At 37.7% G+C, this 12,779-nt stretch overlaps 1 protein-coding gene across 1 annotated transcript; it reads right to left on the bottom strand.

Annotated features, from left to right (window-relative positions):
* Nucleotides 1–3,349: 3,349 nt before the first annotated feature.
* Nucleotides 3,350–12,680, bottom strand: LOC117406324 (matrix metalloproteinase-20-like). The gene is made up of 10 exons (XM_034922700.2): nt 12,116–12,680; nt 10,555–10,796; nt 9,507–9,655; nt 8,577–8,702; nt 8,229–8,390; nt 7,604–7,775; nt 6,660–6,793; nt 6,409–6,565; nt 5,782–5,885; nt 3,350–5,495 (listed from the first exon to the last, which is right to left on the bottom strand). Exons 1-10 carry the CDS (start codon nt 12,248–12,250, stop codon nt 5,395–5,397), a joined length of 1,482 nt encoding a protein of 493 aa, XP_034778591.2. The 5' UTR covers nt 12,251–12,680; the 3' UTR covers nt 3,350–5,394.
* Nucleotides 12,681–12,779: the final 99 nt, after the last annotated feature.

The raw sequence follows: 12,779 nt of genomic DNA, 5'->3' as shown, positions 1-12,779 counted from the left end.
GAAAAAAGCTATCCTTGTATTTTTTACTTGGATACACTTATGTTGTTTCATATATTTCTGTGCAGTTTTCCATGTTGACTTACCCAGTAATATTGGAGTTCCCCATGCTTTTCCCAAGAATATGCTTAGCAATGTACCATGTTTTACGAATGCTCTGTGATTCATTATGATTACCTGTGCTTTACCATGCTTTCACTGTGCATCAGAACACTTTGATATATATGTTTTTATCATTCATGCTACACTGCATTCAACTTAAAAGGGTGGCTATTTTTAAGGACGCCTTGTTTATGCACAGGCAATAGTATTGTATTGGGGATGTAGGCAAAAGAGCTTCATTTCATTCTAACATTTCAGTTTCCAGTCCCATCAATCGCTGAAACCACTGCCTGCAATCTCTCATTACAACATACTGGAGTATTCAGACTGGCTGGTTAACTATTACTTCAGGTTTCTGCTGCAGTACTCAGACTTCCTTACAGAGTCCTTACGGATGGACCAAGTCTCCATTCTAGAATGAACACAAAGGTCATATTGTGAGAACTGAACACCCTAAAACTAGAAGATTAGCTATACAGCCCCAAGCAAAATGCATCAATGCTGGAGTTAACCTAATACGAAACTACTCTATTTCAAGCAGACAAATGTTTCAGCCACTGACGTCAAACACTGATTCATCGCTTCTACAATAAGCCTTTAATACATATTAAAGACAACAAAACCACAAACACGTACACTTTGGGTTATTTAATTTAGCTGTAGGGTTAATACTGGATGCAAGCTGTACCTTGGAAATGACTTCCTACACTGTTGATATCTACTTGGCAGTTTGTGTTTGAAAAACTGTACACTGTTCTTATCACTATTTCAGTGAAATCTGAAAAACAGGAATCCGCAAAAAGCTGTCACTTAGTTTTGTTGATGTTTTTGTCTCTTTTTTAAATAGATTTTCAAGGTCAAAGTGAAGATCCCCCTGTACACACACACACAGACAACCCCACACACACAATGATAAATATTCAGCTGGTGAGTCAATATAAAAAAACAACCAGCTCCCACATACTCATTCTATCTGCGCCTCACAAATAGCAACTAACCTGACTTTTTTTATCACAAGAACTTCAAATTCACATTGTACTGTAGCTTCACAATAATCTATTCACAAATGTGTGGTAGTAATATTCATTGCACGTTTTTTTTATTATTATTTATGTGGTTGTGTTGCAGCTATATTGTTAACTTCACCTAACCAAAACTACTGATTTTCATAAATAACATAAAAAAGCAAAAACAAGTCTATTATTCTTTCAAATTGTATTCAAAGGTAAAGGTAAAGGGTTTTGTGTATGACTTCTGTTTTGGTCCCTGTACCTTCTTTATTTGTTTCTGTTTTATCTGTAAATAAATGTGTGCTGTAACTGCAGCTCCCTGTCTCTGAGTCTCACTCCTGCTGGTAACAGCTTGGGTCGTGACGCTCCCCTGTCACAGTGTCATATTACAGGCTTTCTGATGAATCACTGTGACACTGGGAACTGAGCAGAAGGCATATGTTTTGAAGCACAATTCACAAGATGGAATTAAAGCATACTGTCCTCATTGCTGGCAGTTAACACTCATTGGCAGTTAGCGTGGGCACATTAGAAACCAGCCGGTGCCCATCGCCAAGGCTGGAGAAAAACATGGGCTGATCTTATCAGCCCTCCAAAACGGTTTGTCTTTATTGTGCATGAACACAAACAAGCATACTGTGAGTCAGCAAAAGGAGAGACTAATTATGAAAGGGGAAAAAAATGTTAAAAGAGAATACTGTAATATTAGATGTTGTTTAAACCTGATGTTCTGTGTCATCTCATCTAAAATAATATACCATAAGATATCAGCTAATCCATAAGAAATGAATCACTGAAAAAATGGACTTTTCTTGCATATTTATACCCTTATAGCAGTTTACTACAGTACATTTGCTTGGTAATTTTACATACTTTTCCAATGGTTATGCTATGCCATACTTTACCATACCTATATGGGCATTAGTACATTCTTCTAAGATTTACCATGCTTTCACTTTGCTTTCTTACACCTTGTTGTAAGGATTGTGTTTGGAGGTAAAGGCTTATGTAGACCACTAAGAAGCAGATAGACACTCAAAAGATACAAAGTCTCTTATTTATTGTGAAATCTCCAGGATAGGTCATGCATAGCTCTAGGCAGGTTGATTTTTTTTAGGCAGACACACCATTTACATGTAACTCTTTCCTGGCTACTTTACTAGCTTCCTAATAACGTTGCCTCCACCTAGCCCTTCAAACTTCTCTCCTGCTCCCTCTGCCACTCCCTCCTGCTCCAACTCAACTGCTATGTTCTCTACGTGGAGCGAAGGGGAGGAGATACAGTCGTAGGGAGGGAGTGACTTCAAATATTACAACTTAATGAGTTGTGAATGAGTTTTATATACTGTAAGAAGACATGGTAACTTTGAGTTTGGAATCGTGCACATTTTATGTAAGATAAGTAACTTATGTGATGATAACAAATAAATTACAGTTCATGATTACCTCTTGTGAGCACGGCTGCTGCTGGGTAAGCAGGAAGTAACGAAAATACCAGCGTTCGCTATTATTGTAAATGAGTTTTTGTTACCATTGATCTTTAGCTTCCTTACCAAAACAAGTATTATTTCTGTTATGTCTTTGTGGCTGAAGTGGTTCTTTGTTTGAGTCTAATTTCATCACAGATTCATTCTGCTGGATTCCACCTTGATCTTGAAAGAAAATTAAATACCCGCTGTCAGGTTATTTAGTTCATACCTTTGGAAAGATGCAATCAAGCAAATACAAGAAGTGGCTTTGCTTTATGCTGTGTGCCCTCTTCACACTGAATACAGCAGGACAGCACCAGTACCTCACACGGCTGCTGCATGTGTACAGTGAGAGTGTGGAGTCTGGGTGTGAACCGCTGACATGTACACTGCATGCAAACCTCTTAACCACCATGCAAATGAGCCAGGCTGGTCTGTATTAGTGACTAGAATATACACCTCTGAACCTCATACCAACATATAGCAGAATCCACAACAGCAGTGCATCATACAACACTGCCTGTTACACTTAGCATCATAAAACGCGTAACTATCTTCGTTCTCCCATCGCAGCTAACTGGATAAAGCACATGTCTTTTGTCTCACAGGCTGTTTGTTTCAAATGCCACTTTCTGAAATGTTTTTCTTTTATTTATTTTTTATTTCTTAACTAAACACTGCAATAAGCTGTGGTTTCAAGGTATTTCATAATAGCTATTTATTGTTAAATTATATGTCAGAATATTAAAAGAAAAACATATGAAAGGTGCAAATGTTTTATTCCTATTTACAGAAAGGACTATATTTTTTACAATTCATCTTAAAATGCTGATAAACATTTGGAGGTCAGATTTTAATAGAACAGTGAATATTGAGGCATCCTTTCTGGTGCCACACTGAGAAAGCAAGTACCATCATATAAACATTTACAATACTGTAATAAAAAGGGATGTTCACGTCTCACAGGTACCTCCACTAGTGTTTTCTACAGTAATAACAACCTTGACTTGCATAAGGAAAAACATTGAGTGAAATAGCTCGCAACACTCGATTTTCAAGGTAGCATAATCAACAAGTACAGAGAAACATCATGTGTAATTGACAAACCCAGGACTGGAAGACCTGTCTAACAAGGATGAGCAATACTTGAAGATAATATCTAGATTCAATAATGTGATTCCCCCTTTGGCTTTATAGAGATGAGCATGTCGGCAGGATTCTTAGCAGATGATTCATGTGGGCTTTGAGCTGACATCAACCCTAAAATCAGCATCGACTGTATTCCGGGATAGTGCTACACCGGTGGCTACACACACGCGGATTAGGAGAACATGCTCTGGTGCTGTGCCTTGATGAAGTAATAACTGTGTTTCCATTCACACAGATTGGAGGTTGGATAAGGTTATCACAGTGGAAGCCCTCCAGTAGCATGTTCTCTGACACCCCAGCTTCATGTAACTTTTTTGAATTTATTCTTTTTTGAACTGACACTTTTTTTGAACTGATACTTTTTTGAATTGATGCTAATTGTTTTTAATTGTTTAATTATTTCTTGAGTGTTTTGCAATGTACACCATGTGTTTTAAATCACTGGATACAGGTGAACTGATCTCTTAACTGTTAATTGTTAATGAAGTGGAAACCATATATGTGATGCTGTGTTCTGAGATTCCTTATACTGAGGAAGGCAGTTTGCTGAAACGTGTCTGCACAATCCGGGTGGATATAAAATATTTTTTTAATCAAAAATGAAATAATAAACTTTTAAGTGCATCGGATTGTTTTCTTTTAGTGAAGAGTGTGAGTCGTTCTTTATCAATTTATTTATTTATTTTAAAATGTGTTTGCTGGAAAAGTCACATGAGCTCCAATCAGCTTGTTTACAAAGGAGTCGCAGGATGGAGGCAGGCAGGAGCCAGTTACAGTAACATACAGTATGCACACAGCTTCACAATCCATGTGTCATTGTATTCATTTCACATCACATGCAATCGCAAGGCTGCTTCAAATGATCAAACAGTAATCTCTTACCATGAGAAAGTGACACTGTGGATCTGAGTTCTGTGCAATCTCTTACCATGAGAAAGTGACACTGTGGATCTGAGTTCTGTGCAATCTCTTATCATGAGAAAGTGACACTGTGGATCTGAGTTCTGTGCAATCTCTTATCATGAGAAAGTGACACTGTGGATCTGAGTTCTGTGCAATCTCTTACCATGAGAAAGTGACACTGTGGATCTGAGTTCTGTGCAATCTCTTACCATGAGAAAGTGACACTGTAGATCTAAATTCTGTGCAATCTCTTACCATGAGAAAGTGACACTGTGGATCTGAGTTCTGTGCAATCTCTTACCATGAGAAAGTGACACTGTGGATCTGAGTTCTGTGCAATCTCTTATCATGAGAAAGTGACACTGTGGACCTGAGTTCTGTGCAATCTCTTACCATGAAAAAGTGACACTGTGGACCTGAGTTCTGTCAGAGGGGCAGCAAAAACCAAAGATTCCCTGCCAATACACTTCTCATGGTTGGTATTTTAAAATATTTAATATTGTCTGCATTTCTTAAGGAATAAACACAATTAAACTCCTGGAATTATTTAGATATACAGTGATATATGAAAGTTCAGCAGACTGCTGGAAGTGAAGGTATGGATTCTAGTATAGGTATAAAAACATATAGATGTAACTCTCTAAAAGCAGCAAATATATTGTATTTGTACCTGATGTCTAGTGTACAGCTATACAATTCTTAATGTACAATCTGAAAGCCCTATAAAAAGCTTCTCTCATATAACTACTTTAAATCTTCTTGTCTCAGCATCCCAGCCAAGTATTTGCCTTCTCAGTTCCAGACACTTTCTTCTGCTTGTAGTCATACTTGTACACTTCTGATCCAGAGAAGAAATAAAGGAATCCTAGAGAAGACAACAGTATGTCTTATTTTAATGTGAAAGAAAAGAACAGAAACAGAAGCATTTTATTTTTGAAGCATATCTTTATTATTTCAAATAATAAAGATACTCTGCTGCGCTTCACAAAACAGTCTGTTACACAGTGTAATCCAGGTGTGTGAAGTGGAACAGTGAATGACTATTGAGAGAGTTAGTGCACTCGCACACTTATTCAAGTGCAGCAAACTTGTAATATGTTAAATATCAGATGTAGCAACTGCTCAGATAGCAAAACAAAATCGACACTTGCCATTTTTCTCCACAGCCGCATCTGTTTTGGTGCTTATCCCTGGAAAGTCATCAGTGATGTTTCGGGGATAAAACTCCTCCATGGCTCTGGCAGTTTCATTGTAACTTAAAAAAAACATGCAAATAATTTACATTACGATGCTGTGTGTGCTGCCACTGCATGTTCCACCAACATCAACATAAAAGGTATTTTCAAATGAATTTAATAGTTCAGGGCTTTCTCTTTCTCCAAGGTGGATCGATCATCCAGTTATAAAACTGGCTGAAGTGTGCCCTCAAACACGGACTCAGCAATAGGTTAAAGCTCTATCTTGATCGGATTTAGACAGCAGGTTTTGGCTTTGTGCACACCCCATGTCACACTAAACTAAAGAACAGTTACTGTGTTCCAGGCTTCAGGGTGAACTGTTTTGTACTATAAGTTAATATGCTGTGTTAACATGAAGCATTAACTTACTATAAATCACAGAAATGATCATACTCAGTAACTACTATTAAACATGAAGCAATGTGTGGGATGACATCTACACACAGGGTAAGATGTACTGAAATTCCTACAGATCCATAACTGACACTGGCTGACTTTTCATACATGATTTATAAATAATGTGCTGTGAAGTGCACTTACCTCCAGTACAAGTCTCTGATGAAGAATAAAGTATTCCCTGTTTCATTTATATGAACAGCAGCGTCTATTTGCTTCACTTGATGTGGGAATCCCAGTTTGTAGATGGACTTGGGGCCCCCTTTCATTTCAGGACCTTTGACAGTCCAATACTTAGATCCTAATGGAACACACAGAAACATCACTTTAGTGCTTTAACTTAGAGACTGGATGGTGCATTTACTTCAACTGAACAGACACATAGGTTCACTTACCTTTAAAAAGATAAGCAAACTTTCTCCTGGGTAGTGAGTATGCAGCATCGATGTCTGAATACATTCTTGGCATGAAGTTATTGATGGGTCCTTCTTTTATATCAGGAAGCTGTCCGTGTCTAATCCATAGGTACCTAAAATAATAATAATAATAATAATAATAATAATAATAATAATAATAATAATAATAATAATAATACATACATACATACATACATAAATACATACATACATACATACATACATACAAATATATCAAAATGCATTAATTCTTTGTCAGCAGCAAAAGGGGTGCAAATACACCCCTGCATGTTTAAAATGAACATATATCAAAAATCTTTGAAAATCCTGTGCTATCCTGATCAAATGTACTGTTATTTTGATACCAAACAGATTGCAAACCCTGTTTATGTTCAGTACAGTATGTGGGGTGCATTTGCACCCCATTCCGTCTGCTCTGTGCATGCATATTGTGCAGTCGACAAAGGGTTAACAAACAAAAAAAATTCAAGTTGAACGTAGATATGAATATTGCTTGTAATAGAGCTGTTGCCATGTTCCACTGTGTAGTTAATCATAGATTAGTGACTATTTGAGTGAATAAGGAAAGAATATTTCCTTGAATTTATTTTACCCCCACTTAATAAAATGTACAGTACATTTTAACTATTGTTCCTACCGGAGAATGCTGATTTTTTGTATGTGTGTGTTATTGTGTCTTTGTAAAAGCACTGACTGATAACTATTGTGCACCCCCGCAAGCAGACAGCTATTGTCAGTAACTGTGTTGCACAATACACTGCGTGAATGAAAGCACAGTGTGCCCTGAAGCAATGAAAACAAAGTCCTTTGCAAGTGCCTTAATAGCAGGAAGAAGCATCAGAATCTCTGAATAAAATAAGCAGTCGCAACAAACATTTAAGAGTTGCTTTTTTGTTTTTTACCTGTCTTTCAAAAGTAGTACATCCCGCCCCAGTGTAGTCACGGCATCAAAAGACAGATCAGGGTCACATTTTTCCTTCCTCGTTTGTGGAACATCAAATTTCAGCCTCCAGGGATAAAATAATGACGTCATGCCATATCCTGAGAAATCGTATAGTAGATTTCTTCTAGGTCCTAGTGTATGTAATTGCATGTGTTATTACATATTAATTACGCTATAAATACACTAACACATGTGTAACAAAAAAAACTAGCAACAGCCAAAATGTTTAATTTTGCAATTAAACGTGCTGCTGCATTGTAACTGCACAACCATAAATGTGTTACTACAATGTAAATGCAGGGTAGTTATAGACAAAACAAAGAGTTACCAAACATTTCATAATAAAATACTTGCACTTAATGCAAATAAAAGCAAAACCAAATATGATTTCATTATTTATTTAGTTTCTGATAGAAGGGTTTTTTATTCAGCAGTCTGTTTATAAGTTTCCTATTTTTTACATTGTACATGACATGAAGTCAGTCGAACAAAAACCTGTGATTTCAATAACTGAAAACGGGCTAAATACTGTATATAACTGGCTAGTTATTTGGGATCGCAGCTTATTTATCTTGCATTCCTACCGTACAAAGCTTGTATTTTAGCAACATCTTCACTGGAGAGGATATTTCCTGCTGTGTTGCGTTTTCTATATGTTGGGTACATCAGAGATTCTTTGTATCGCGAATGACTTAATCCCAGAGCATGACCAAACTCATGCGCTGCGACAAGGTAAAGGTTGAATCCTGAAATGAATTTAAAAAAAAAAAAAGTTTGCATTTTTTTTTCTTTCAGGGTAGTTTTCATAGTAAATAGCTTTGAGAGTCTATCCCAATGTGGCTGTAAAGGCAAAATAAAAACAACAACAAAATAATCTGCAACAAATTAAATTGCATTGAGAAAAAAAGGGTTACTATCATAAAACAAAATACCTTGGAACCCAGCTGACCAGGTTTCGTCATCGTCAAAGTGAGCATCCCCTCCGATTCCTTCCCCAGGACCATAGGCATGAGCCAGAGTACCCCCCGGCCCATCGAAGGGAAAGAAGTCTCCGTGAGCTGTCACAGACACAACAGAGTGACAATGGGAAACTGGGGAGCTCTTTCAATGATGCAATAAATCATTTTGATTTTTGTTCATTTTGTTTTATATTGGAATTCGTAGTAACCCTTGTCTCGATGTGTAATAAATCAGGCTGCAGTTATCGCAAAACACAAATTGTTAGGGCCTTAACACAAATTGTTTGTCAATAGATGGCAAACTTGCACAATGTGCTTTTAAAAGACATCCCCCAGTAGGGGAGAATGGAGTGCTAACAAGGGACGAGCCATGATGGCCCAAACCTTTCTTCTGTTCTTATAGAACCATACCTGTCAAGTCTCCCGTTTTGACCAGGACCCATCTCCCGGTCAGGACAAATCTCCCGGCTGGGACCCTCTTAATATTGGGACCCGCAGTTATGATTCCAACATCAGTGACAGAGTCTTGAGAGACTGCAAGTCTGCCACTTGGGCATATACCATTCACCACAGAACACAGCCATAATTCAACACCATCATCATTAGCAATCAAGGTTGCCAATTTTCATCTCAAAAGACACCAGAATGCATCTCTGAGCCAGGGGGTTAAACCCCCTCCTGCACCCTCCCCCCATGCCTCGTTACTCGCTTAACACTATCCGTTACACAAAATCTCCTGATCAACTGTCCTGGGACCTTGACAGGTATGTAGAACACAGTCCTTGATAATCCACCTGATTAAGTATTGAATGTATCCTAAATTGGAAATGCACAAGTTCTTACATAATTATATCTGAATTACAGACACTTGTTTCAAAGTGTAATCTTGTTATCAATACATACCGTAGGTGCTGAACTGAACCCTAATGTCTGCATTCTGAGAATATGACCTGACAAACGACAGCGGACTCGCAGAACTCCAAACTTTCAGTGCAGAGTCGATAAGATGATCCACCGCTGAGGCAGGCAAGTCACGTGTATAGCTTCCAATGCTGTGACACAGGAACACAGCAAGAGACTGAGGCAGACAAGTCATGTGTACAGCTTCCAATGCTGTGACACAGGAACACAGCAAGAGACTGAGGCAGACAAGTCATGTGTACAGCTTCCAATGCTGTGACACAGGAACACAGCAAGAGACTGAGGCAGACAAGTCATGTGTACAGCTTCCAATGACCACTGGGTTGGCGAGAGGGATGCTGTCTGTATGTATATTAGATTCTTTAACAGGATCTGATTCCAGTGTTTCAAGATATTTCTGACCTATCGCGAGGTGCAACTGCATCCTGACACAGAAAGGGTGTGGGTGCTATGTGTTACATTGCTGCAGTGCTGCAGTCTGGGTGTTTTTGTCTTTTTCTTTTTTTTGTTATCAGTCTATTATAAAGAAGGTGGAACTTATTAATAAAAGTCTTGCTGAATGTATGTGACACAAGGTGCTCCTTTCAATGGATCTAAACAGCGGCAGATATAAACACTGTCTGTTAAAATCATTCGTCCAACAATGCACTTTAGTCTCGTGTGTGGATTTCTGTCTTTAAAAATACATCAATCGCCAGGAAAAGTCAATTTAATTAACAGCTGTATTTCATTCTGCCACATTTAGATCAATTGAACGGATCCAAGATTTTGGGACAGTTCGGACTACTCACATCGCAGTGCATTCTGGTACACTTGATCTGAGACAGGTACAACGTACCAGAATGCATTGGGGTGTGAGCTGAAAAGCCTGAACTGTCCCAAGCTGTCCTAGTGTCCATGAGGTCCTAGGGTAACATTAGTTAAGCTTAAATTAAGATTTGATATTAAACATTTACAGTTAGTTTAAACCATGCTTTGTCAAGTCTTTTCCCCTTTGGTAAATGATCCCATGAAGGTACAGTGGTTTTACCTGTAAGAGATGACGTTCTTGTGCCACTTGGCTTGTTGACCGTTTGGGCTGTAGTTGTGCACGTCAGGAATCCCACAGCGAGGTGTCTTCATCACTTCAATGGTTTCATTGTCTAAACTCCCTGTCTCATTGAGTCTGAAAAACCTTTGCATTTCTTTCAGCTTCGATCGGATGGAGTCACTGCTCCTCTTGGGGCGACCAGCTGATTCATCTTCCAGGTCGTAGAATTGCTCAAGGTATTCCTAGAGAAGGACTGACAATCTTTAACTTCAAACAGGTATGATGTTTTCTTTCACTCTTAAGAATCCATCAATTCCGGACGGTGTACTGGCTTTAACAGTGATCCAGTTAGTCACAGTGCATCACATACTTCTGACACCTCTGCTCTTTCACTCTTTCACTCATCGTAAATCTGTTATGTTGTCTTTATTTTTTTATTTGTCAACTAGATCTATTTTCTTTGGGCTGAATTTCCTTTTGTACACAATCAATCAAATGCTGCTTGTAAGCGTTCACTGGTAGAATAGTAACAGTGTCCTTTTGGCTTTAAGTTGCAGCTAATGCATAGGGGATCTGTGTAATTCCCAGAAAGATTCCACCCTCCAGGAAGAGAAATTAACAAGCACTCAAGCCTTTTACAAATCCCTGCTTATTGTACTTATTATGTAGGCTGTGCAGCTGAGGTAACAACTGAGCTTATGAAATGTGTACTTGACAAGTTAGGAATGTGACGCTGCATATGAACAAAACGAATATAATATGAACTTACATATATATATATATATATATATATATATATATATATATATATATATATATATATATATACACACACACACATATATATATATATATATATAGGTTGATAAGAAAAAAAACATTAAAAAATAAAATAAAATAAAAATAAAAATAATGTACACAAAAAGTTTAAATGATTAAAAAATCATTTATTTCAGGAGGTTTCGGGCAAAAGCCCTTCTTCAGCTGTGTAGAAAGAAAAGTAACACAGTGCAGTAAACTTGTTGATTTTCAAAAATTCTGAGGATGATGTTAAGATGATGTCAGAATAGAATGTTCATTCCAAGAAGCTCCAAAGTTCCAAGTTTGAAGATCAACCCAAACCGAGAGAACGCAAGCTTATCTTCAAACTCGGAACATTGGAGCCGCTTTTGCCCGAAACGTCCTGAAATAAATAATTTTTTTAATCATTTAAACTTTTTGTGTGCATTATTTTTATTTTTATTTTTATTTTATTTTTTTAATATTTCTTCTTCATTATCAACCTTCATTTTTGAACACTGTAGTTCTACCTTCTCTGAAAACTTGCTAATTCATTGAGAATCTATCCAATTTAATAAAAACGAGTAAACGAAAAATAGAAACATCAGTAGTTTACAAATGTAGTTTTGTTGTGCTACTTTTATAAGCCTTCCTGACAAGCAGAAGCCTTTGTAAATGTAATTGGCATGGTATGTTAATGACTCCATTTTAAAGGAGAGGTAATGAATACTAAGCATATCTGTGAACACTGCCAGATTCCAATGAGTTACAATGCACTTACTGTTGCCAAGCTTAGGTCACTCTGGCCAGCATCCTTTGAATCTCCCTTTGTGTTTTCCTGTTTAGTTTTTGACACAGCACTAGAAGAGACCAAACACAGCAGGAAGAAAGCAGCACAAGCCCATAGCTGCTGCATCTTTGCAGGTAACACTGAGGGAGTGAATACGGGTGGTTTTCCAATTCCAGGGCTTCCATCTACAGCAGCCCTGCTTATAACTTACCACTTGTAATGTCATGACTCAGTTCACCTGAAACCATGAAAGCCTCAACAGAAAACATGAAATTAAGGAGTGGTTATGTTGGGTCAATGGGGGAAAAAATCCTCTTGGTTATTGTGTGAAACTCTTCTGTGTTTGTTTTTGTGACAAACAAAGGTGGATGGTTTGAGCACAATATATATTACAAAATCAGATGTCTTGTTTGGCTTAGTGGAGACTCTAATTGAGAAGAATGCACCGTTTTGAAACTCAAAGTGGTAAATACTGGTTATTAGCAAATATGAAAAAGCATTAAGCTAGATTGACATGCAAGTTAATAATACCACAACTTGACAAACACAAATGAATTCATTGCAAGGGCAATTTCATCATGTGTGAATGATTTGGGTTGCAGGCGAAATAACCTTGGACGTTCTAACAAAGCCCACCAAATCACCAATCACTGCA

The sequence above is a fragment of the Acipenser ruthenus genome, chromosome 8 (assembly GCF_902713425.1).
Source record: "Acipenser ruthenus chromosome 8, fAciRut3.2 maternal haplotype, whole genome shotgun sequence".
In the NCBI taxonomy this organism is placed as follows: domain Eukaryota; kingdom Metazoa; phylum Chordata; class Actinopteri; order Acipenseriformes; family Acipenseridae; genus Acipenser; species Acipenser ruthenus.
This window is presented reverse-complemented; position numbering and strand designations above follow the sequence as displayed.